The 24,417-nt window shown below is 48.5% G+C and overlaps 1 protein-coding gene and 1 long non-coding RNA gene across 2 annotated transcripts in view; one reads left to right on the plus strand and one right to left on the minus strand.

Annotated features, from left to right (window-relative positions):
* Window positions 1-24,417, minus strand: part of LOC117803738 — a 42,142-nt gene that overhangs the window by 14,623 nt on the left and 3,102 nt on the right. The window lies entirely within an intron of this gene.
* DLX6 (distal-less homeobox 6) lies at window positions 19,690-23,867 on the plus strand. Its single transcript, XM_034667991.1, has 3 exons — window positions 19,690-20,215; window positions 21,287-21,480; window positions 23,321-23,867. Exons 1-3 carry the CDS (start codon window positions 19,795-19,797, stop codon window positions 23,570-23,572), a joined length of 867 nt encoding a protein of 288 aa, XP_034523882.1. The 5' UTR covers window positions 19,690-19,794; the 3' UTR covers window positions 23,573-23,867.

Genomic DNA, 24,417 nt, shown 5'->3' on the forward strand with positions numbered 1-24,417 from the left:
GGACAGCTTATTGTCAAATTAGGGAGACAGTAACAATGACAAAAAAAAAAAAGACAAAAACCCTACAAAATACTAAGAAAGCAATAAGCAGTGGGTACTATGGAGTCATAAGGACAGACACCTAATTTCAAGCATCAGAGAAGACTTCCCAGGGTGGTATTACTTGAGCAGAGCTGGAGAGGTGACAAGTTAGCCAGGTGGGCAATGAGCCAGAGAGGGCTTTCTAGAATAAGGGGATGGCATACGCAGAAGGAGGAACCAAAAGGCCTTATATTAATGCTAATGGTAAGCATTAGCTAGTATTTTTTGAACACTTATTTTTCACAGAGCACCTTACTATAAGTCTTTTACAGGCATTTATCTCATTTAATTCCACCATTACCAAATATGTCAGTTCAAATTGTCATTCTAATTGTCCAAAAAGAAAACTGTAACAGGGGCTCCTGGGTGGCGCAGTCCTTAAGCGTCTGCCTTTGGCTCAGGGCGTGATCCCAGCATTCTGGGATCGAGCCCCACATCAGGCTCCTCTGCTAGGAGCCTGCTTCTTCCTCTGCCACTCCCCCTGCTTGTGTTCCCTCTCTCGCTGGCTGTCTCTGTCAAATAAATAAAACAAGATCTTTAAAAAAAAAAAAAAAACTGAAACATGGAGAAGAAAAACAATTTGTTCAAGATTCCGCAGCAGTCTGACTAGAGAACCCAAGGTCCTCACCTCTAAGCTCTAAGCCTCCCCGAGTGCCAAACTGTGGAGCTTATCTTTGCTCTATAGGCAATGGGGAGCCCCTAAAAACTTTAGGTGAATCCCCTTAAAGTAAGCCTAATTTTTTTTTGGCCAGGTGTTTTTTTGTTTGTTTGTTTGGTTTTTTTTTTATCCTGCGGTCCAATACCTTGATTACTTCCTGGTTAAATTTGATTTCCAACTTGAGAAAAAGAACAGTGACTGAAGAAGTCCCTTTGTGCATGTGAATCATCACGTCTAGAATCAGGACAAGCAGAGATGGCAACCGCTGTCTGTCATTCTGATAAGCCATAAAGAAACCAATGTGGGTTGTCACACCGTGCATACATGGTAGAATCCTTCATTTATACCTACTCTCATGGAGACAGGGTCAGATTGTGAAATCTGAATACTTTAAATTCAGAATACTTCTTCAGTATTCTTTGCTTTATAATTGATGGTTTTAAAAGGGCAAGATTTGCTTAGAACCATGGTTAGGACAGTAGAGTGGAACTATAGTGATCTAAAATGATCTAATTTTCTAGAAAATTACTACTTTCTACAAGCTGCATAAACTTTAATTAAAAAGACAAGGAGGCCTATTCTCTCCCCTTACACACATGCGACAGACTAGGCTCTTGGGATCCTGGTAAAAGGAAAAGAGCAGATTGTAGAGATTAGAATTTTTAGCAAAACTCTAAAGCTAATTAAGATGTAATGCTTATTTCCATCGTTAAGGACCAACAAGTATCCAACGTTCATTGCTTTTCTTGAGAGAAAATATTTTTTACTTCAAAATATGTATAAAGTTAGCTTATAAAATGAACTGCAGAAGCAGGTTAAGTCACAAGTAAGACAACACACAAATCAGCTCATATGAACGTGACAATAACATTTTTCAGTTAAATATCTCCAAAATAAGCATTCCTAAGAGGCTGAATGCAATGCTTTATGTATCTATATCCATTAAAATATCCCCAACATCCTATAAAGAAATAATTTGGCAGCTTCCACTACAGATTCTCCAGAAGCTGATTTTAATGGTAACATATTTAGAGGAATGGATCAGGGAAGAGGGAGGCCACCGAGGTGAGAACAGACAGAGTCTGAAAATAACCTCAGCAATTCACAGGACAGGATCTATGGCCATGAAAGGGCTCTCTGCCTAAGTCATCACCCACGGGGTTTTTTCCCCTCACCTGCTTCTCTCTTTGCTCTCTTCCTTCCTGTACACTCTCTTTCCGTGGTAGTCGGCCTTCCAGGCTATATTCCCAAACTCATCTAAAATCACTTTAAAAGGACATGTTTGATGCAAAGCAGCTTAATGTACTTTGTCCAACATGTAGAAGCATTTGGGTAGCCTCAGTGTCAGTGTGAATTGGGCTGTCATGGAGGCTGGCCCACTGAGATTAAATGAAAATCAACTGTAATAGGGGTGATGTGAAACAGAAGAGCATTTTTTAACAAATTCAGATATCTGTATGTGTTCCTCCCATTCAACAAGTTCTGAAAAAAGCTGGTGGCAGCTACAGCTTCTCAAGTGGCTTCTTGCAATATAATGTTGATGCACTGACAGAAAATTGAGAAATGAGGCGAACAATGTGTACATAACACAAATGTTTATGATTACATACACGTCGCGTATGTGGAGTATGCAGCAGCTATACTAACTATACAACCCGATTAGCTGTATTTATTTGTGCGGGAGGTGGCTTGAAAAGCACTGTAGAATTTGTCTGGGTGTGTGTGCAAGCAGAGTGAAATACCGTATTGTGTGTATAAATATCAGGTAGTATAAAATAAAATACCCTATAGTTGTTTGTTTAGGGACACATTTGGATTGAGTGAGCATTATAACAATCATTTCTTTCAAAACCACAAAAACATCACACTTTTTAGTCTAATAAAGTCTAGTTTTTGGCAGTTCTTTTATCACATCTGTCATCTCCTAAGCTTTGCTTAGCCAAAGCACTCAGACTTGAATTTTGAAATTGTCAATATAGGCCTCCTAATCTTTAAGTCTTAAATTATCTGAGCAGATTAACTACTATTATTCTATGCCTACAGGATTCAGGGTAAAGAAAGGCAGAGGAAATATAACTTTTTTCAGGCAATTAAGTTCCTGTGGAGGTTGTGTTTGGGGCATGTATCTGAAAAATGGTCCAATGTATTTATGCAAATAACCAGGTAGAAAGATGAGGACATAAACTCCAGTATCTACATCTGTAAGACGAAAAAGAAAAAAAAAAAAAAAGGCTTCATCTAAGATATTTCATCCTCCAGCTTTTATATTAAAAGTTATTTTTAGTTCATATTGACACTTTCCAGTTTGCCAAATGGCAACGGATGTCCTGAAGCCAAGAAAGATATCTTGAAGAAACAAACAAACACACACACAAAGAAAAGGGAAAAGGGGGGGGGCTGCTTTTCACAGCAGCGTCTATCTGTGTGTTGACCTGATTTGTGCTATGATCTTCCTTTGGAGATCAAAGCAGGATTAATGTGATTCTTTACTGTTTGCACTGCACATCTCAGAGCTCTGGAGATGTAAGAAATAACTACAAATGCAGCCCTGGGACACAGGGAAAACGGAATATGAATGTGGTGGGTTAACAGTCCAAAGGCTAACTATGAAAAGTTATTTGGGATTTGGGAGGCAATGCAGAATTTAAAGTACTTGGTATTTTTAAGCGCCTTGGCTTTCTCTTTTCTCATTTTCTGGGGCGAGGCTGTTGGCTCCTTGATGAGGCCAGCACCGAATGTCATATTAATAAGTCTCCACAATGACCTTCTAGTTCATTTGGAATGTTTTGCAGCTGCTAGTACACATAAAAAAAGAAGGGAACCCTGCAGCATGTTTTCACACTAAAGCACTTTCACGTTACAACCAGGCATTTACGCAGAGGATTTAAAAGAAGGGAAAATCTTCTAAAATATCAAAATGTTGAGCTTTTGTGTTTTCACCGCGTGTGACATTCCTGGATGCCGGCTCCCCTAAAGAGTGAGTGTTTCTGCAGCCTTTCAGAGGTGCTTGTTCTTTTGTTGAGAAAAAGGCAAGTCCTATATTCCTGGGATCTCGGAAAGTGAAGGAAAAATCACTTCTATTTTTAATGCTTAGTGTATACACCTTTTGGAGGGGTAGAAAAAGCTCCCCTCCGCCAAACTTGACTGTGATTTCAGCTGCATTACCTAGAAGAGGGCGCGCCAGAGTGTAGCTCAACCTGCAGTTTTTAGGGACTCGGAACTGCCAGGGAGAACCGGATTCCGGGGGTGGGGGCGGAGGTTCTCTCCGTCCGGGACGTGATCCCATGGTCTCCACTCTTGGTTTACACAATTCCACCCCAAACTCACCTTTTCCTCAATTCTGCACGCCTAGATACACAAAGACACCCCCACAAGAAGTCCCGATCCCGACAGCCCATTCACCCAGCTGAGCCCTGCTATTTCCTGAGAGCACCTTCGTCCTGTTCGCTCTTTCAAGTTCCTTTTGGTCAGCGCTCGAAGACCACTTTTTTTCCTTTCACCACTTCCCTTTCACCCTTCAAACCCAGCCATGCTACGTGGCCAAAGCCCAGGAAGTGGCTGGAGAAGACGACTCCGCAGAATAGATCCGGAATAAAGGTCTAGATAGGACCCGACGCCTGGGACCCGGGGTCCTTCCCGCGCGTATCCCCGCCCTGACACCCAAGGAGGTTCCACCTCCTTTTGCGTAACGTCCATTACGCCCGTCCCGTGCGGAGCGTTGGGGAGCTTTTAAGTCAGGCTCCTTCCTGGGCAAGGGGTGCGGGGTTGGGGTCCCTTCTGCTGCAGCCCCCGCAGCCCCGCCCGAGCGCTCCAGCCTTCGCCTCTGCGTCCTGGCGGCGCCGGACTCCCGCTGCCCGCCCCCAAGCTCCTACCTGGAGGGGGAATTCAATGAGGAACCTGGTGAATTGCCTCAACTGGAAAAGCAGCCTGCTGGTGAAGCTTTTTGTCCGGAACACAATTCCCAGGGCCAAGATAAGGAAGGGGAGGCATCTCCTTCAGTGCCTAAACACGCTACGCTCACCTCCAGTTGTTTCAATCACAACACACGCTAGCAAATTGGACTTTCCTAGGCCATTTCCTTGCTTTATTTAGCGGGATCTGACGGTGTTGATAATTGTTTTCTCATTATCATGCTAATTTGTTAACAAGGAAATTTTCATTTAAGTAAGAATTGTTCGGGAATCGGTTAACTTGGAATCCTGGCTGGCTGAGGGAGTTGCCCGAAAATTCTATTGGAAAAGTTCGAAACATCAATATCAACTCACCCTCTGTTCTTACAGTATTATTCTCTCTGCAGCCCTGGTTTGCACAGCGGTGGCCTATCATTCGGAAAACATCCTGTAGCTGAAAGGATAGTAGTTAGAGACCCACAATTCATTTTTAAAATGTTAAGTTTTAAAATATCGTAGGGTGGTGTTTTTTTTCGAAGCTTAAAGTACCACTTGAAATCCCAAATACAATTAGTCGCAGCATTTTAAGACTTTATATTGCTGAAAATTTTCTAACGCGGGTATCCGACTTTGAAACAAAACATTAGAGTTAGAATTCAGTAAAAATTATTTAGTTATTAAAACGCAGTGGTAGCCTCACAAGTTTTACAGTTTCTGTCAAGACATTGCTAATGTTTATGTACATTTTCTAGTGCGCTGTATTTTTTAAATTCTCATTTTTAAAATTTCATATTTTGAACATGATTCCTTGAGCTCCTAGTAATATGTGACCTTTTTAAGCTAGCAGAAAATCGAAATTCTTAGGAAGGGAAGTACAGGCTCCAGCCTCTTCTTTTCACATTGGTTAGAAGTTCGGTGTACCCTCTCTTCTGACTTGTATTTGCTTAGAAAACTTTAAAGGTAAATCTGGAAAATTAACTTGAGACAATTCCATAACAAAGGGTGACTTTTATCAATTTTTTGGGAGGGGAGAGTGTTTAAATCAGTTAAGACCTACAGGGTAATTAAACTATATAACGTTTTGAAATATGTAACATGAGGGAGGGCTTTAAAAATGATCCCATCTAACAATTCCTGTATCTACAAGAGTAAGAAGCCCATAACTACCAACAGCCAGCATTACTTGCAAATTATATTCGATTGAAACTCTGCTGAAAGAGTGTATCTCGCATTGTATTTTGGAATTGTGTGAAGGTATGTAGGTACGGGATCTATGTATATATAATTCTTACACTTTATATATGTTTAGACATGCATTCTTTTTAAATGTTTATGTGGTTAGTCACTTTAAGAACATCAAAATAAATTGTACGTTGGCTTACACTATCTCCCAGGTATTCCCACACACTGATGAACAAAAATCTTTATATCGGAAATGAAGAGCTACCCATTTAAAGGAAAGAATGGAAAGGGGAACTCGATTTATTCTCATTTGTTTATCGCTAGACGTTCCCCCCCTCTCCACAAATTCATTTGAATAGCTTTCAAGCCGGAAAATGGAAATGTGGCTCCTGCCCTCTATTTCAGCGGCAAGCAGCAGCGTCCTGGCAACAGCGCAATTTTCTATCATCAAGGATAAATGGCATCGAACAGAACATTCTGATAAAAAAAAAAAAAAGAAAGAAAGAAAGAAAAAAAGCTTCAGCCCAAGGAGCCCATGATTGCTGGCCTTCCTGTCTGTCATCCCTTTACAAAATCCTCTCCGCAAACCTGAGCGGCATGCTGTCAGAGCTAATAACGTCTTCTGAAGGGGGTGGGGGGGGGCATAGTCTTCCCTGCACAATGTTCCCATTTATTAAATCGAGTGCTTATTTTAAAATTGCAAATATCTTTGTTTGGTTCACTGCAAATTAAAACCAAGATGCAGGAAGTTACATGATGCAACAATTATTTGTGTCATATCAAAGAATCAAACCGCTATCTTGCCCTTCTTTGGGCTGAGGTCGTATGAGGAGGAAGGGGAAATCTGGGGGAATCCAGAGCAAGAGGTTTTTTGGTGGAAAAATACAAATCTGTTCGCCCTGCAGGTAAGCTGAGAGTAATTGAAAGCCAGAGGAGCGACGCCTGTTTCTGCCAGGGAGAATGAGCTGACTGCGATTCTGGGAGCGCGTGTGGGCGCGGTCCTCCGCGCGACGCCGCACGCGGGTCGGCCAGAGCTCTGAGCAGAGACACGGAGCTTTCCCGCGGGAGGCTTTGAACGTAATGGTGGCTATTTCTCGCCCACTGAGATCCCTTTCCAGAAAAGGCCATTCTGTTCCAAGGAGATGGATCCCTGGGGTCCCCGTGCCCGCATAGGGGGTCTCGGAGAGGTTTAGAGGACACCCCTGCAGGCGTTCCCTGAGTCACGCGTGTCTCGCGAGAGGTGGGGGCTCGGAGCCGTAGAGCAGCAGCCCACACGCACGCAGGCGGGCTCGCAAGTGCTGGCCTTGAGCTTCTTAGCGGCCGGGACTGGTGCCTGGGGGTGTGCGGTGCAGCTTGACTGGTGACTGCCACTAGTGCCCATCAAGTTCTTGGTCCATCCACGCTCCTGCACTTTGGACTGAAACTCACATGGGAGGGAGGGGGGATAGGGGTGGAGAGCGTCGAAGCCGAAAGGAATGGGAGCAGCGAAGTTGACACTCTTCCCGTCAGACCAACCGCTAGGGAATTTTTTAATTCGTTGAGAGGCAGAGATGAGGGAGGGGACCTCAACTGAAGAGAGAATCAGATCTTACTATCCTTTAAAGTTGGCCTTTGCAAAGAAAAAGAATAATGGAGAGGTATGTAAAGGACCCCCCCCCCCCCCATGCAGTGCGCATGCCCCAGCCTTCGGATTTGCATGATAAGGCTTACACGTGAGCCAACTGTGGCAGAGCCTGGGCCCAGCTGTGGCAGCCAATAGAAGCCCGATCTCAACTGCGCCTCCGGGTCACATTGACATCTCAGTTCCCCCACAATAGGCCTTTAAAACCCACTTTAAAAATAAAAAGGGTATTTTAGTATCGATTCTCCCCTAGGCACGCTAGATTTCTGTAGGAAATAGACACATTTTAGAACTACAAATACATTTACTACAAGCAAGGGTTAAAGTATTCAGAATTTAAGAGAAAGTTAGAAGACAGGAGAAAGGAGTCTGTTCAAAGAACACTAGGCGGGAAGTCAAGAAACCCTGGGACTGCTGCCTTCAGAGCCCTGAGATTTGCCTGACGTTGAATCTCTCGAGCCTTTTCTGTCTCATGAAAATCCCACCTACTTCACTGACCGAATGAGCCTCAGAAACAGAAACATTACCCTGTACAAGCCTGGCTTGGGAAAACAACCCCAAACCCAACTCTTTCTCCACTGCCCCCACAGTTTCCTGGGAGATGGGAAGCTAGGACACCTGCATTCCATCCTTCTCCCTTTCCCAGACACGAAAGTGGTCTATGTACTGAGGTCCATGTGTTAGCTCCCACATCTGCGAAATGGGGCTAATTATAGAAGGGCAGAGGGAACTAGAAAGGTAAAGAAGTGACATAAATTTCCTGCCTGTCTGGGCCTCTCTCACCTCCACCCAAGCTCAGAGGCTGGAAACGATGAGGTTGATTCTCTGGGGCTGCAGAAGGGGTGGGCCAGCTGGGAAATATTACCTATCTTGCCCCTTCTTCACACCAACACTGCTGCCTGCCCTCTCTGCAGCACCCTCCTGACAGTTACCAACCACCCTGTATTCTTCCCACCATATATCCCTGCCAGAATTACTGCCCACAGATGGGCCTCCAACACCCCTGAGAGCGCTCCTGTCTGTGACAGGAAAACTGCTTGTTCATATCACTGAAATAAAACAGGTGGGGATTATTGTGTGCAGTTCCTCTCCCCTTTGGTGTAATTCACAAGTCTCCAACATAGGATTAGGCTTCAAATGCATTTGGTCAGGTACATACTTTTTAGTGCTCAGCTCAAACAATGGTAAAACCATTCCAGCAGTGCCTCTGTTTGTCTCTTAGGTCTTTCTTTCTCACCCTCCAGGCCTACAATCATCACATAACTTTTTTTTTTTTTTAGACTGTGAACCAGAGTCCCACCCCAACCAACCCTCCAAAATGCAAGGCGCTAGAGTGATTTCAAGGTCTTACTTGTTCACCTAAGATCAGTATTATTTGACCAATAACTATTAAGGTGGCATACTGTTAAGCATTTAGCTGCCAGCATCCATGTCTATTTTCTGAGATACTCACTGAAACCAGAAATGCCAGTTGGTAGTCTCTGTAAAAAGCAAAAAACTTTATCACGATTGTGTGTGGGTATTGTCTTTGCAAAAATGAAGTTTTCTCCTACGCTAGCCCATTAAAACCAAGAGGTTTCAAGATGGGATAGCCATGTTGTTTAAAATCCTTCTTGAACATTAGATTTTAGGCTTTTTCTTATACTTGACTTATCTTTGTGCTTTATGGAAAAATAAGGGTGCATTTGAAAGGAACTATAGACCAAAAAGAAAGTCCATCAGCCAATCAATAATTTTCACTGTCCCCAGCTGAAGCAAAATCCTCCTTCCCTGTCTTGGGAGTGGCTGCAATAAAAGGTTTTTCTTCTTGAGCATGTTGAGTAAAATTGAACCAACGTAAGACTCAAATTTATGTCCCAGCTTCTTTCTTGAGGCAGGTTTCAGATCAGCCATGAGTCTAACTTTAATGACAACTCACTGTCCCCTCTAAGAGAAGAAAAGGCCAGCAAGGTGGAGGTCAGGAGGGGAACACTGAGTTGGAGACCCAGGCCAATGACCTAGAACCCTGCCTGGGCCACAGCTTCAGGCCCTGGAGTTGCAGTTCACAGTATTCCTCAGCTCTAACCCGGACTACCTTAGTCACTCTGTTGCCCATCGGTGTGCACCTGAGGGTACCTACTGGCTTCTGCCCTCCCAAGAGGCACGGTTGGCCTTTAGCACCTTGTGCCAGTAGGGCTTGCTGGTAAACCAGCTGAGCTAGGAGCATGTCCTTCCCATGTGGGGCCGTACCACTGTTACTTAAGTTGGGACAGTTCAATGTATAGGGAAATTGTAAAGGAGGGTCCGGAGGAAGATTATTGAGACTGCAAAAATGCAGTTGACACTGTGAAAGCTTCTGGGAGCCAACACTACCTCCTCCATGGGGACTCTGAAGGAGATGCCCCATAAATCAGCTGGAGCAGGACAAACCTACCCCTTCCTGTTTTGGGTCATCAGAAATGGAGATTAGGTGGCGTGTGGGGTGGGGGGAGGGGGAGGATTCCCTTTTCTATAGCAGGTCTGTCAGGGAGCTAGAAGGGAGGAGAGGGGGCTTGGGACTCTCAATCCCACTGAGACTTCTTGAGGTGCCTTGACTCCCGGTCTGCCCCTGCCTACTCTCCGGATTAGTCTCTGGGGTCTCGGACCACTCCCACCTCACAACCCCCCACCACCACCATCCGGCAGGACTTATTCTAAGGACACTAAAGGTGCTCCAGGAAGCTTTCCTCTATCTCCTCAAGACCTGGCAGCGAAACCAAGGCAGACCGCAGGAGAGCGGCTTAGCGTGGGAGGCTCTGGACTAAGCGCAGGACTCTGGAGTCCTCCGGCCCATGGGCAGGTAGTGAGCAGATCCAGCGCGCGTTGCCCTGGCTGGCGTTTTCAAACAACATGGATTACAGGTTGCATCTTGAATATGAATTAGCCTTCTGCGCTGGTGTGAATTCGCTTTGAAACTCAACTTGTCAAAGTATGGTTTTAATTAAACGTCTTCGGCCCGAAAGATTACATGTTTTGTAAAATATATCCTAGCATGAAATTTACTTCCACAATCTGAAATTAGATTTCTTGTAAATGTTTTCATAAAAAAGAAATAGGAAGGGGGTGTGTGTGAGAATGGAGCAGTTCATACTCGCTGCGTTCTTTTAAAACGTCCTGCCAAGCCGGCCAGGCGCCCGACAGGTCCCGGGCCGGCCCGCCAGCCCCGGCCAGGACAAGGAAGAGACAGCGCGCCCAGGACGCGCGAGTAACCCGAACCCGCCCGGGCAGGCGCAGCCCGCGCAGCTTTTGCAGTTGGAGACAATTCAGCAGACAGACAAGTTAATCCCGCACTGATTTGTTTCGGATCCCTCTGCAGGACGCCAGATACCTCCTTCGGCTGCTGCTACAGACACCTGCCTCCCTCTCCACCCCGGACCGCTGTGTCGGTCCAGGAAAGACAGTGAAGAGGCAGCAATATCATTCAAGACAACACTTCATCTCGAAATTTCAAGTTCGCCTCTAAGAATTCCTGGCTAATATTTAGAACAACAGCAATGTTGATAGCCGTCCTAACAGACTGTCCAAAATTGCTCCAACCCAACCTCAAATTTCCTCTAGACGGGGAAGGACCCCCGGGGGGGTTCTCTATAACCTACCTGGGGGCATCTATCACTGGTGTAGCCCTCAGAGAAAAAGGACCCTGCTTTCCTGCAAGGGGGCGGGGAAGGTGCCTGCGCACGCTGCGTCTTTCTATTCAATACAGAATTAAGAGCTGGGTCCCTGTGGAATTCTCTTTTCCTAACTACTCTCCGAGGAACCCGCCAATTCTGGCGGGATTTGCTGGATTCTAGTAAAACTTGGCTCACATGGGGTGGGGTGTGATGGGGAGGAGGAGGGAGGGAGGCGCATCTCCTTTCTTCTAGATAATTGGGACCCAAGAAACGAGGAGGGGGTGGCGCGGTAGGGAGAGTTATTTACCGCCCTCCACCTGAAATAAGCAAGACCAATAAAGCGCCTCGCTTTTCGCCCTGTTTACTCCATCCCCATTCAATGATTGGCAAAGCAGGCCCTGAAGGCAAAGGCAATAATTGCTCCGCTCTCTCCTTACTAGGGATGTGTGTAGGCATTTGAAGTGTACTAAAAATAAATGAAGGAGCGAGAAAATGAAAAGGGGACAGAGTGACAATTTGCGGCAATTAAAGCGTCTGCGCATGTTGCCGGAGGAGCAGGGACCCACAGCGGTTTTTGTTTTCTCAGGCCTGATGATGTGACTAACTCGTAAGGGAATTTTTGTCCCAGGTTGTGTGTGTGTGTGTGTGTGTGTGTGTGTGTGTACACGCGCGCGCACTGGCAAGTCCTTGGAGGAAGGAGGAAACTGGGACCATTTCTGAGACCCTGAAAACCTGGTTGTTCTTGGGAAAGTGGGGGATTCAGCTCCCTTAGCCCTCCCCCCCCATCCACTCGCCCCCACACCCGCAGTGTAGCAGGTCTGATACGAAAGCCTCTCGATTAGCACTCAGCCGCCACCTTTTCTACGAACTTTGGAGCAAGTTTTCAGCTCTAAGGTGTCTATCCTTAAAGGGGAAAAGCTTAATAATACTAAGGTTTATTTCACAACCACCGAGATACAAAGGATAAGGGGTGGGAAGGGAGAAAGGGGGGGGGCGGGAAGCCAAATCAAAGCTTGGGAGACATTTTGACAGCGCGCTTGAAATATTACTCTTAATTTTTGGAAGACTTTCAAGAAGTGAAAGGGGGATGGGTTGGGGTGAGTAGAAAGAACCACAACTTTTCCTGTCACTCCAGCGTCCAAACAGGGAGGGCTCCAACCTCTGCCACACTGGGGAACACACAGTGGGAAATTGCTTCAAGATACGGCAGGGCTCTCTTCTTTCCCGGGACCCTACCTGAGCAGCGAACTTCACGAAAGGGTGGGGAGGAGGAGTCCTGGGTGTCAAAAGTCTGCAGAGCCTGGAAACCGGCGATCGGCTATCGGAGGGGTGGGTAACCACAGGCCCTGAGCTCCGTCTGGGCCTGGCTCGGGCCTCTCAGAATCGAGCCCAAACTGGCACCCCTTGTCGATCAGCCCCCTGCCCCCATCTCCACCTCCACCTCCCCCCATCCCACCCCGGTCTCGGGCCTCAGAAGGGGGAGGGGGCAACACCGTGCAGCCACCGCCAAAGTCCAGCTCTGGCTGGCTTCAATGAAAGCTGGCAAATCCAGCAAGTCTCGCAGAAATTTTCTTCGACCCTAATTCAATTTTAAAACGGATTTTTACTATTAAAAACGCTGCCGAGCAACACATTGAATTAATCTGACTGTACGGTTTTAATTACAGTGAGGGTTTCTCTACCAATCTGTACAAGACAGTGGCTGGCTCTTGGAGGATCTCTGCCTCCTGAATTCCATTATCCGGCCCCCCGTTCCCCGCAGACAGCAGCGCGTGGGAGCCAGCTGCGGGCGCGGGCGTTCCTGTCGCCCTCTGCTTCTGCCCGCCCTCCCGGCTCCTGCCCTCCCCCGTCCTTTCGCTCACCCCAGCCCCAAAGAGAGCCCTGGACGCCTGCCTGTCTGTTTGGGACTGCTGCACTGAAAGCCTGAAACACTATGCTCACGTTTTAACTCTTGGGCCCAAGACCTTTGAGCCTCCAGAGGCTTGTTCTTAAAAGGGTTCATTTGTAGGGGAGGGTGACCTCCTTTGTAATTTTTAAAGGGTCCTCCTCCTCCGACTTTGCAGCTGTTAGAGGGAGCAACGTAATGCCCTAGGTGTTTGAGGGGAAAGCAGGCTAAGGGGTGGGGAGGAGATGGGGAGAAAGATCTAGTAGAGAACACCAACAGTGGGCTCTAGGTATTTGAGTCTAGCCAGCCCCCAGCCCCCAGAGCAAAGCGGGCTGCTTGCATCACACGGGTTTATTAGTTGAGCGACTAACATGGTGGGGCAGCGGTCTCTGGAGAACCCGATGGAGAAGAAAACGAAGAGTGGTACTCTCCAAATGAAGCACATTCACACTCAATTCTCTCTTGTCCACTCTCTTGTATCTCTCTTCAACTCTCTTTGTATGTTCCCTGCTTCTCTACTCTCTCTGCCTCCCTTTCCACAATGCATGTGGGAAGAAAAATGGCAAGTTCAATTATGAACCCAAATACGTATCCAAAATGGACACAACTCTCAGTGAGTATGTGAAGAAGCAAAGGCTTTGGGCTCTGTGGGGCAGGGAGCCTCACTTGACAGAGATGGTGGGGGGACACACGACTCTGCACAAAATTATTGAGACCTACAGAAGAATACTAGTTCATTCCCCTGGGTAGGATGGAAAGGGGGCTTGCTTTCTCCTAGAGTTGTATAAGAAAGGATTTGCTCTGAGCAAAAGAAAAGAGAAAGGGCACAGATGAGAGAATGGGTTCAAACAAACAAACAATCCCCTCACTTCTAAGTGCTTTCCAATAGGTTGCCCCCTAAGGAAAGTTTTGCTAAATATCTAATAAATTGCCTTTCCCTTTACTGGGATGTTATGAAATAAAGGGGATACAAAGTGCCTATAAATAGGCATGAATATGAAAATCACCAGAGCATTTCTATCACAAGGGTAGTCAGGTACAACTCGCTCTCTCTAATGAAAAATGGTTTTGATTTCTTTTTCTGTTGTAACAAGAGAAGCATCTAAGAGTCCACCTGATAGCAAGAGGATATTTTCCACCCCAGGTTTTCCTCAAGAGTTGTCCTAAGCCTGGCTCTCCCTTCCTGTTGAGCCGTTTGCTGTGACTTTATGTTACTGCTGATATAGGGATGAAGAAATTAAAACAGAGGCTGCTTCGAGGCATTTAGGAAGAGGCTTGGCCAGCTATATTAACTCCTTATTATCCTAAAAATAGTCTGCCATTTCCTGTTGCTCCTTGTTCCCGGCCACTCCAGGGCTGCATTGATCCTCCAATGGTCAGGAGGTCCTAGTTTCCAAAGACTGGCTTGATTAAAGCTGACTTCTAACACCCTATCCCTTCCCCTTTTGCCCTGCTACAATTCCCACCAGGGCAAATATGGCAGGCTCAGCCTTGGTTTATCCAACAGGTTAAAAAGATAAATGCCACTACTTATTTTTGTATTAATCTAAATGTTTAAACATTATTGAGTTCTTTTTTTTACCCCTCCTAAGAGAAAGAAGAGTATCTGTGTATTAGGGAGTGGGGTCCTATGTTTGATAAAAGGGGGGAGAGAGAGGGAAAAGGAAGGGGGGTGAAGGAGGGAAGGAAGGAAGAAAGGAAGGGAGGGAGGGAAGACTTCTATATACAATCCCCAAACTGGGGGTGGTAGAAACGTGTGTTGTTTTCCCTCTTGAATATGTTGTAGGCCCAGCATATTGGCTCCCTCTGTTACAAAAGCTTTGGATGCTCTCACAGTCTGGGAATGGGGTCAGGGAGAGGCAAAGGCCTTGAATTTGAGGACCTGGTTGGTTTTGCTTTCATAACTTCCCTGGAGCCCAGGTCTGAAAAGACCTAGAGTAGGAGCCCCTAGGCTAAAACATGCTTAATTAATATTCTCCAAATTGAACAGTCTGGAAAAGTCTGTGAAGCTCCCAGTAAGTGCCATCCATGTTGGAGCATCCAAGCTACTTGTTCTTGGAACTGTGGACTGGAGAGATGAGGGAGATGTTGTTTCCAGACTTCAGTGAGCTTCTTTCTGGGTGTGGAGTGAACAGGGCCCACTTTTTAGCTGGATTTTGGGGAGCCTGGGAGGGGAGGGTATTAATATGGGCATTATGTTTTATAATTAGAGAAAATAATGCCACAATCTTAGTGCTTTCTTGAATAGTCTGATACTTTTGCTTACCCCTGAACATAACATCACTGACTTGGGCTAAGAAAGGGAAAGAGGCAGCTCTCTTGTTCTACTCCCAAGCTTTCCCAGGTGTGTGGGTTGGGGGAGGGGAAAAGAGTGCCTGGGTTTCCAGGATATCAAGCACCCTTTCCCTACACAAGTACACAAACAGAATTTTACATTGAATGGGGAAAAGACTAGCAGGAATTTTTTTCCATCAATGTCTCTGCTTGGGAAGGGGGTTCTTAGCATGGCTATGTAAATCAATACCGAGTTATTTCTTTGAATTCAAAGGCTATTTATTGAGGTCTAATTTCCCTAGAATTAACGTGATAACTGAGCCCAACTTAGCAACCAAAGCCAGCCAGGCCCTGCCCGGATTCAATGCACTTCTACAGGGCGCAGAGGCTGCAAACCCTCGTCAGCACCCAACCCATTCTCTGGCCAAAGGGAGCGGGCTAACACCCCTCCAAAGCTCAAACAGCAGGGGGATTTCCATCGCAGAGATCCCGTCCTTCCCACAGTGGCCTTGGGCGCCTTGACCCACACGGTCTTATATTGACAATCGTGATTTTTCTCTAAATAACATTGACAGCTAGAATACAAGCCCCAAAACCTCGACTCCTTTAAAGGCAAAAAGTAGTTTAGGCCTCAAAGTCTGCCTTCTCAAACTTCTTAGTGAATTTGACCCTCACCTATTACCGGATCTAAAAGAGCCTTTGGCCTTCTCCTCCAGATTGCCGGCTTTACTTCTATTTTGAATGATAAAGACGGCGAGGAACTCGCCGGCCCACCTCCTCCCACCGCCAAGGGCTGGCCTGGGATCCCCAGCCCGCAAGACAAAGAGGTAGAAGCCAGGGCCCGGCGGGCGGCTGGAGGCTCTGAAACGTGCACCCTCTCGCTGCGAGGCCCTGAAGAATCCGAAGGTTATTGCCTCTCAGAAGGGCCGGAGGTGCGCGCTGGACTAGAACCAACTAGGGGTGCCTCGTCTCGGCTCCTGATTGCAGCCCACGACACGGGGCGAAGGACTCGGCAGCCGAGGTGCAGGGTTCAGTGGGAGAGAAACGCCTGAGGGGAGCGGCCCCTGCGGGGGACAGCCACTGCGCACCGAACTCCTCGAGCGGAGGCTGGTGGCAGAGGCCACACGTGGCAGCCACTAGCTGCGCTCCACCTTGGCACACTGTGTGGGGCCGTTCTAGCTCTCTGGCCAGCTATTCCCAGGACCCGCTGGAAAGCCGGACGCTCAAGCACTGGCGTAGTCTATCCAGCACACTCGCACGGAGACCTCAACAGAGGCGGGAGGGACCCCTCTCCCGCTCAGCTCCCCAGCCCCTGACTGACTGACTCAGTCTGGCGCTCAGCAGGACCTTTCCCATTGGCGACAACTGTTACTTCGGTGTCGCTGCACACTTGCTCCTCTGAACACAGTGCTGGGGGGTTTTATCCTCTAATGGGAGTGGGATGAGAGCCCTGTAGCTACAACCCCGACAATTCCAGCCCTCCAGGCTTTCTTGGGAATTAACAAGGGGGGGGACCCATTGCAAATAGGGGCTGATGAGCCCTGTATCTAGTGTTTAGTGCGGGGACCTTCTCCGGTCCCGCCAGGACCCGACCCGCTCCGGGTGCGGCCAGAGTTGGGGAAGGCAGCGAGGAAAGCGGTGCACCTGCGAGCATAGAGAGAGAAACAGAGACATGCACAGGGTTGGGGGGCGGGGGGAAAGAAACGCCTTCACCGTGTTAACAGCAAGCTGCAGGGTATAAAGCAATAAAACTGCCACGTCTACCTGCTAGCTTCGAGGACATTACAAACAAGCTCGGCGCGAAGCCCGGGTGCACCGAGAGCCCGCCAGGGAAGGGGGGCTCTTCTTTTTCTGACTTCCCCTCTGCCCCTCCATATACACACCCTACACACATCTTCCCCTTACCCAGCCCATCTTTCATTTTCCTTGAAGCTTTTTTTGTTGTTGCTTAAATTCACTGCCGATTTGTAAACGCGTGGATCGGGTTACTGGTTCGCGTGTTAAAGTGCACCTCTTGTTAAAAGAAGGGGAACAAGGCACGCCACTTAAAAAATGAATTCAGAGTTACTGAACCGGCTCCCGAGGCTCAAGAAGTTAAGCGCGGCGGGCTGGGGAAGGGAGGGGAGAGGAGAGTAAACGCTGCTTCCCTGAGAACCCCGGCGAAAACCCACGGGCAGCGAGCTTCAGGTTATGTGATAAAATGGAGGAAGGAAGGAAAAGAAAAAAAGGCAAACTAGCCTGGCGACGCCTGGAGACCCCGGGCTGGGAGCTGGGTAAATCAATTAGCATAAGCCGCCGCTGCAGAGCTTCGCACAGTATGTAAATAGAGTCCAAGCTGCTACTGCTGCAGCCACTTTTCCTGGAGTTACGGGGCGAGCAGAACCAATAAATTGTCAATTTCTGGGGTTCCTGAGGTCGCATAACTTATGGAGTCCAAGCGAACAGGGTGCATACAAGTCCCAGTAGTTTTCCGAAAGAAAGACCCAGACTCGTTCCTGCAACCTCTAGACACGTTGACCTGGAGATAGTAGATTGTGCATTTCTCCGTGTGGTCAAAGGCTCGCGGTTTGGGTCTAGTCGCGGACTGAACGCTGGCGCCGAGCCCATGGGGGTCTGCATGTAGTGCCCACCCAGTCCGGATCCACTGACAGTACAGATTTCCTGCGCCTCCCCGCAGTCCCGGGACCCGACTCCTGGAGCGGCCCCGGCCTGCCCTTTTCGGCGCCTGGTCCCGAGTCCGGCGCTCCTACCTGGTGGCCGGGCCTGAGCTGCGCTCCGGGACTCCGCTGTCTCTGCTCTGCTGCCTGGTCTGGAGATTAGAAGGAGAAAGGCTAGATCCGCAGCCCTGGGCTGCTCTGAACTTAATGTCTTTCCCCAGTCCATCTTTGAAAGAGAAGTGGTTCTACCACCTGGATGTGCGGATATAAATCCCCTTGCAAATAATAAATGGATTAATAATAACAAGGTATGAAGTTCTTTTTATAGAAAAAAAGGAGAGAATTGAAACTAAATGCGGCAGTTAGACAACCATTTTGATAAGAGGATAATTGAGGCGACACTGGTGTATAATTAGAGGATAATTTATGCTATATCCACTTTTATTCCACCTCCCAAAATAAACCCAGTCCATAATCATTACAGGCAAATTGTTCTGAATTTTATAGCAGCAATTTGAACAAAGTACTGCAGTTAATCATGGGAGATTTTTGTGTATTCCTGATTAGAACTCTAATTGCCTCCTTCCAGAAAGTAAAAATAACTGTAAAACGACTCTATTTTTATCATTAACAATGTTGACAATAAAATAAAATCAATTGGAATTGTAATCGAGAGACAAATTTAGGACGAAGGCACTTTTACTTGGGTAGTTTATATTGTAATCAAGATTTGCCAAACCACTAACCGCATGTATCATTTGCATATATTTGAAAGCATTACAGTAGCTTCTGTTTTCAATAGGAAAAAATGCATTACTGTCAGTCCTCCAACGATTCGCTTTCAGAACAGGCTGCTTCGTTCTGGAGGAAAAATATTCTCCCCCTTTCTTGTTCAATATATGGGGACTACGGCCTGAAACGGCAGGAACGTCGCCAAAACAGGGTCTGATTTTTCTTTTTCTTTACCCTCCCCCCAACCAAGGGATGGGGCCCAGGTGTAGGGGTCTTCTTCCCTCTGTGGTTTCAATAAAGTACGTCTAGAAAAATACACGGTGACAGGGCGCTCCCGCGGGACTACAGTGGGACTGAGGGAGGGGGGTGTGGAGAAGAGGTCAAGGGAGGGGGCCTCGCTTTAAATGCGGAGGGCACTGCTTCTGAGAACAGGCAGCCTGCTGGGGTGGAAGGGGACTGAGGGAGAGCGGCCTCCGGCCAGCCTGTTCCAGGGCTGGCTGCGGTACTGGGAACTGAGGCTCGGGGTTCGGGGGCGCGAGCTGCGGCGGGAGGCGTCGGCGGCCCGCCGGGCGGAGGCACCTCCCTCCGCGGCAGCCCTGCGCGCGGAGTCGCGCTGCCCCCGGCTGCAGCTCGAGGCTGGGATTGGAGTTGCCGAAGGTAGGCGAAGAACTCGGCGAGCGGCGCACACACCAGTAGAAGCCGTGCGCCTGTGACGTCAGGGGGCGACTGACCAATGGGGAGGCGCTGCCCTTTGGAGACAAACCATTCGACTCGTGGCGTCTGCATCAAGTCTGAAAGCAGACGCGCAACTTTCGCAGAATCCACCTTAAAATCTCTGCCTTAAACTGCACCAGCCCCCAAAAAATCCAAGGGGGGAAAGAAGGGGGGGAGAGCAGATTCCCCCCTCCCCCCTCTCCTCTCCCATCCCTCCCCCTTCCTCCTCCCTTTGAGTTAACAAGGCCCTGCTCACTATATCTCTTTATATTAAAAAATATATATATTAGAGAAGAGCGAGGGAGAGGGAGAACCACCTCCACCCCCTCTTTTTAAAATTTTTTTTATTTTTTATTTTTTTGCAAGAATCCCAAGAGCTAAGGTGGCTGCAGAGGGGAGAGCGGCGCGAGCCAAGTGGGGGGAGGGTGGAGGAAACCCGGGAGAAGGCTTTCTCCAGCCCCCAAAGTTTTGATGATGACCATGACTACGATGGCTGACGGCTTGGAAGGCCAGGACTCGTCCAAATCCGCCTTCATGGAGTTCGGGCAACAACAGCAGCAGCAACAGCAGCAGCAGCAGCAGCAGCAACAGCAGCCGCCGCCGCCGCCGCCGCCACAGCCGCACTCGCAGCAGAGCTCCCCGGCCATGGCAGGCGCGCATTACCCTCTGCACTGCCTGCACTCGGCGGCGGCGGCGGCGGCGGCGGCCGGCTCGCACCACCACCACCACCAGCACCACCACCACGGCTCGCCCTACGCGTCGGGCGGCGGCAACTCCTACAACCACCGCTCGCTCGCCGCCTACCCCTACATGAGCCACTCGCAGCACAGCCCTTACCTCCAGTCCTACCACAACAGCAGCGCGGCCGCCCAGACGCGAGGGGACGACACAGGTGAGAGGCCGCTGGNCTTCCTAGCGGCGCCGCCGGCCTTGCTCCCTGGTCTCCGGCGCGCCATTCGAGCCGCGCCTCCGGCTCCGCGCTGGCTTCGCTCTACGAGTTGGTCCGCACTGCGCGCTCCGGCTCACTGGGTCTGTGCGCCCTTTGCCTCCCTCCTCCCCTCCGGGCTGTAACCGGCGTTTGGCAGGACTGGGGACGTTTCTGGGCCGGAACTGGGGAGCGTGTTTTGCTCCCCACCCCAATTTGGGCAGCCAGTGGCCTACTTTGCGGGTGGCGCCCGGTGCGTTTCGGTGACCCGAAGGGAAGCTGACGTTGCCTCTAGCTGTGGTTAAGCTGGTGACAATCGGTCTCTTTGCTGTGGGCTTTTAGATGTCCCCCACCCCCACCCCCACCCCTGACCAGGCCCCTCTCCCTCTGCGTTTCCGATACAACGTTGGCTGCGCCTTTGTTCCGTGAGGCGAAGCAGAGGGCCTCGGGCGGACGGTTCTCAGCCCCCGAGGGGTTCAAAGTTGCCAGGCGATGCTCAGCCTGTTCCGGAGCTGGTCTGAGTGGCTGGTTGTGTTTTGTTTGGGGTTTCGGTCCCTCTCAGCAGAATCATTTCGAACACGCCGAGGGTCTTGATGCACCGGGCTTGGAGCTAGTGACATCAAGTCAACTGGCCGCTGAAACATCGGGGTGGCCCAAGCACAGCTTAAGGCACTGTAAAGCCAGGCCGAGGGCCCCCGCTCCGCGGCGAGAGCCGCCGCCCCGCAGCGCTCGCGCCACCGAGAGCGGCCGGCGCCGCCTCCTCAGCGGCAGAGCGAGGCTCTTTGCCCCAGGGTCGGGGGCGCTCCCGCAGTCCAGTCCCCGCACTTAATTAGGGCCGGAGTTAGGGTCGGGAAGAAGCTTTCGCACCCACAGGAGGCACCCGGGCACTGTGAACCCAAAGAGGTCAGGGTGGCGTGGGGACGCTTTGAAGAAATCCTTTCTGGGCGTTGGGGAGACCCGGCGCAGGCCGGACCGAGCTCAGGGAGGCTGCGGCAGCGGCCTCACGGGTGACTGCTCCTCTGTATTTTTTGCTTGCAGATCAACAAAAAACCACAGTGATTGAAAACGGGGAAATCCGGTTCAATGGAAAAGGGAAAAAGATTCGGAAGCCTCGGACCATTTACTCCAGCCTGCAGCTCCAGGCTTTAAACCATCGCTTTCAGCAAACTCAGTACCTGGCCCTTCCCGAGAGAGCTGAACTGGCAGCTTCCTTAGGACTGACACAAACACAGGTAATTCCCGAGAAGCCCAGGTATCCCTGAAATGCTGACCCTGCTTACAGATCGGGCAGGGAGCGCATCAGGAGGAATTCTGGGCCTAGTCAACCAAGGATGGAAGGAGCTTAATGACAAATGCCTTTGCTCCATTACGCACTTTCCGGGACAACACAGTTTGGAATAAATGACCTGGTATTCAATGCTGGATTGGATTTGCACATCCTCCCAACACTCGGCGACCCCACCCCAGCCTAGTGTCCTTTGGTGACCAAACTCATAAATTAATCGAGGCCTATTCCAGAGCAGAACAACATGAAAGAGAACAAGCATGTAGGAGGAAAATATGTTCAGGCCAGGAGACAGAATAAGACCTATGTTTCTTAAGGATCTATTTGTGGGTCCTGGGACTTAATAAGGATTTCACCTCATGGACATAGAATTATGAAATGAAAAAGAGGGGGTGGGTAGAGCCTCCAAGAAGATTTAGTAAAGGGACCAAGGTGCAAACCATCCATCATAGGATAGGGAGGCGGGTTTTTCTGAAGATGGACCTAAGCTCGATGTTTTAAGTCATCCTGGGTGACTGGCTGGTGCAGGCTGAGGTACCTCCCTGGAGGACAGGACTGGGGAGCAATGGCAGAGTTGGAGATCAAAGAGGAATGTTCACCAAATTACAGCAGGTGAAGCCTCAGTTAAGTACAGTGGCTGAAGTTCTCCTGTCCTACTAATTTGAAAGACATATGGGGCATTTTAGACTTCACAGGAAGGGGTTTAAGTAGGTGTATTAGGACCCTGGTCATAAAGCCAAGCTCCAATCACCTGTGGTTTTGGTCCTTGTCAATTAACTTAGCTGCATGGGTTGGTAGGCCTCATGTGAGGTGGGTGATCTTCAACATGGGGACCCCAGGGTTTATGAGACTCTTGCCGGTAAGTGATTGTGTGGTGCCTTAGAATAGATGCCCCTTAAGCTCTTCTTTCCAATTCAGTCTGCTTTCTCTTGCCATATTGCCACTGGAAATATTTGGGGTTTGATATGAATGGATTCCTGCTACTCAGTAACTTGTATTCTTCTTCGAAAAGCAGATTCCTATGGCTAAGGAATTTTAAAGGTTAAAAAGTGGCACCATAGAATTTCCTCCTTCAAGTAAAGTAGATCTGCGATGTTAGCTTAGATACGCTCCCATCCCAGAGTCCTGATTCACATTTAATTTTCAGGAGCCCTTTGACTTTTAGCAGCTGCTCTAACAATCATGTCATGATGATTGACCACAGTTTGACTAAGCAACATACAAAGTAGGGAACTAGGGAGGTGCCATCTAGGGATTACGAGGATATATTTACTTGAGGAGAAAGATACTCCATGCACGTGCAATATATGCAGAGGTATATTCAAGGCACTGGTTATGAATGTACAGGCTTTTCTCTGTTCACAGTCCTTTGCTCACTGTACATGCATAGAGATGCTGGGTTTTGGGGGGGTCAGTCAATACAAACACAGACTATCAGCGGGTGCATTCAACTGGCTTTCATCTGAAATGTTCTCCATTTAAAAATCCTCCTTTAGACTTTAAACCTGGCCATCTTATTCGCCTTCATTCTTATTTATGCTGCTGTTTAAAACCTAGGCTTGCCTCCCACTGAAGAAAGAGTTACAATGACTTTAGGTGTCCAGATAAGATACCTGGTAGATTGGGGCGGGGTGGGGGAGAGGAGGCTAGAGAGAGGTGGAGGAAGGTGGGCGCTTGGCATTTGCGGTTTTGTTTTGATTTTTGGATATTGCTTCCAAAGCCTCGAACAGAAGTACCGGTCCGATGTTTTTTCTGTACCTAATAATCTCTGCCGCATGTCGTTCCAGGTGAAGATCTGGTTTCAGAACAAACGCTCTAAGTTTAAGAAATTGCTGAAGCAGGGCAGTAACCCCCATGAGAGCGACCCTCTCCCAGGCTCAGCGGCCCTGTCGCCGCGCTCGCCGGCGCTGCCTCCTGTGTGGGACGTTTCTGCTTCAGCCAAGGGCGTCAGTATGCCCCCCAACAGCTACGTGCCCGGCTATTCGCATTGGTACTCCTCTCCACACCAGGACACGATGCAGAGACCACAGATGATGTGAGTTGTCTGAGGGAAATTGATACCCTAGGGAAACGTCTGAACAAGGCAAGGAGGATCCAGGACCTGCTTGCATCTGCCAAACCCAGCCAACGGAGCAGGCTCCGGAGAACTCTTCTGTGTAGCAAGACAGTCTGGGCGCTTGCTCCCTCTCTGTTTCTCTCCTCTCCTCTCCCTTTCTTTTCTTTTTTCCCTTTCCTTTCCCCATCTGCTTTTTCCTTTGAGCAGCCTCAGTAACTGATCTTGCATTTTAGGGGGAGAGAGAGAGAGAGAGAGACTGGTTTCTATGCCAGCGCTCCTTAAAACCCCTCACTGCAAGGACCTTTTCCCTTACCCTTTGGGATCCAGGCTCTGAGCCTCCTCTTCTCTTTGGGAGTATCCATCAAAACGACTTTTTTTTTACAGACATTTCCCCCACCAGAAGAATCTGCGCAAACATGGCAGCGTTTTTACTTGTTTAATGAGCTTAAGACATTACATGATGAAAAAGAAGCATTTCGGGCTCCTGTATTTTTATTTACCAATCCTAGACTGACAAAAAAAAAAAAAAGAAAGAAAGAAAAAGAAAAAAAACGAGAAAAAGAAAAGAGAAAGCAAGCAAAAGAAAAAACCCTCACATAACAACCCTTCTCTAAAGAAAAAGGAAAAATCGGCTGTAAGATTAGAACATTGCCACAAAGGGAACGCTGCATGTTTTATCAAAATGCAATGAGCAAGAATGATGATGTTTAAACAACAACAACAACAAAACAAAACCACTCTTTCCCCATCCCACCCCCAAACCCTGAACTGGAATCAGGAAAGACAGAAGAAACAACCAAAATCACCATTCTATTGCTTTGATACCTT

This window comes from Ailuropoda melanoleuca, chromosome 1 (assembly GCF_002007445.2).
Source record: "Ailuropoda melanoleuca isolate Jingjing chromosome 1, ASM200744v2, whole genome shotgun sequence".
Taxonomy (NCBI): Eukaryota; Metazoa; Chordata; class Mammalia; order Carnivora; family Ursidae; genus Ailuropoda; species Ailuropoda melanoleuca.

Bases quoted from the DNA above. Each gene is read 5' to 3' on its own strand.
- DLX6 (XM_034667991.1), top strand. From the start codon at position 19,795: ATGATGACCATGACTACGATGGCTGACGGCTTGGAAGGCCAGGACTCG. The intron at 20,216-21,286 runs GTGAGAGGCCGC...TTTTGCTTGCAG, and splicing joins GACGCGAGGGGACGACACAG to ATCAACAAAAAACCACAGTG. The intron at 21,481-23,320 runs GTAATTCCCGAG...ATGTCGTTCCAG, and splicing joins TAGGACTGACACAAACACAG to GTGAAGATCTGGTTTCAGAA.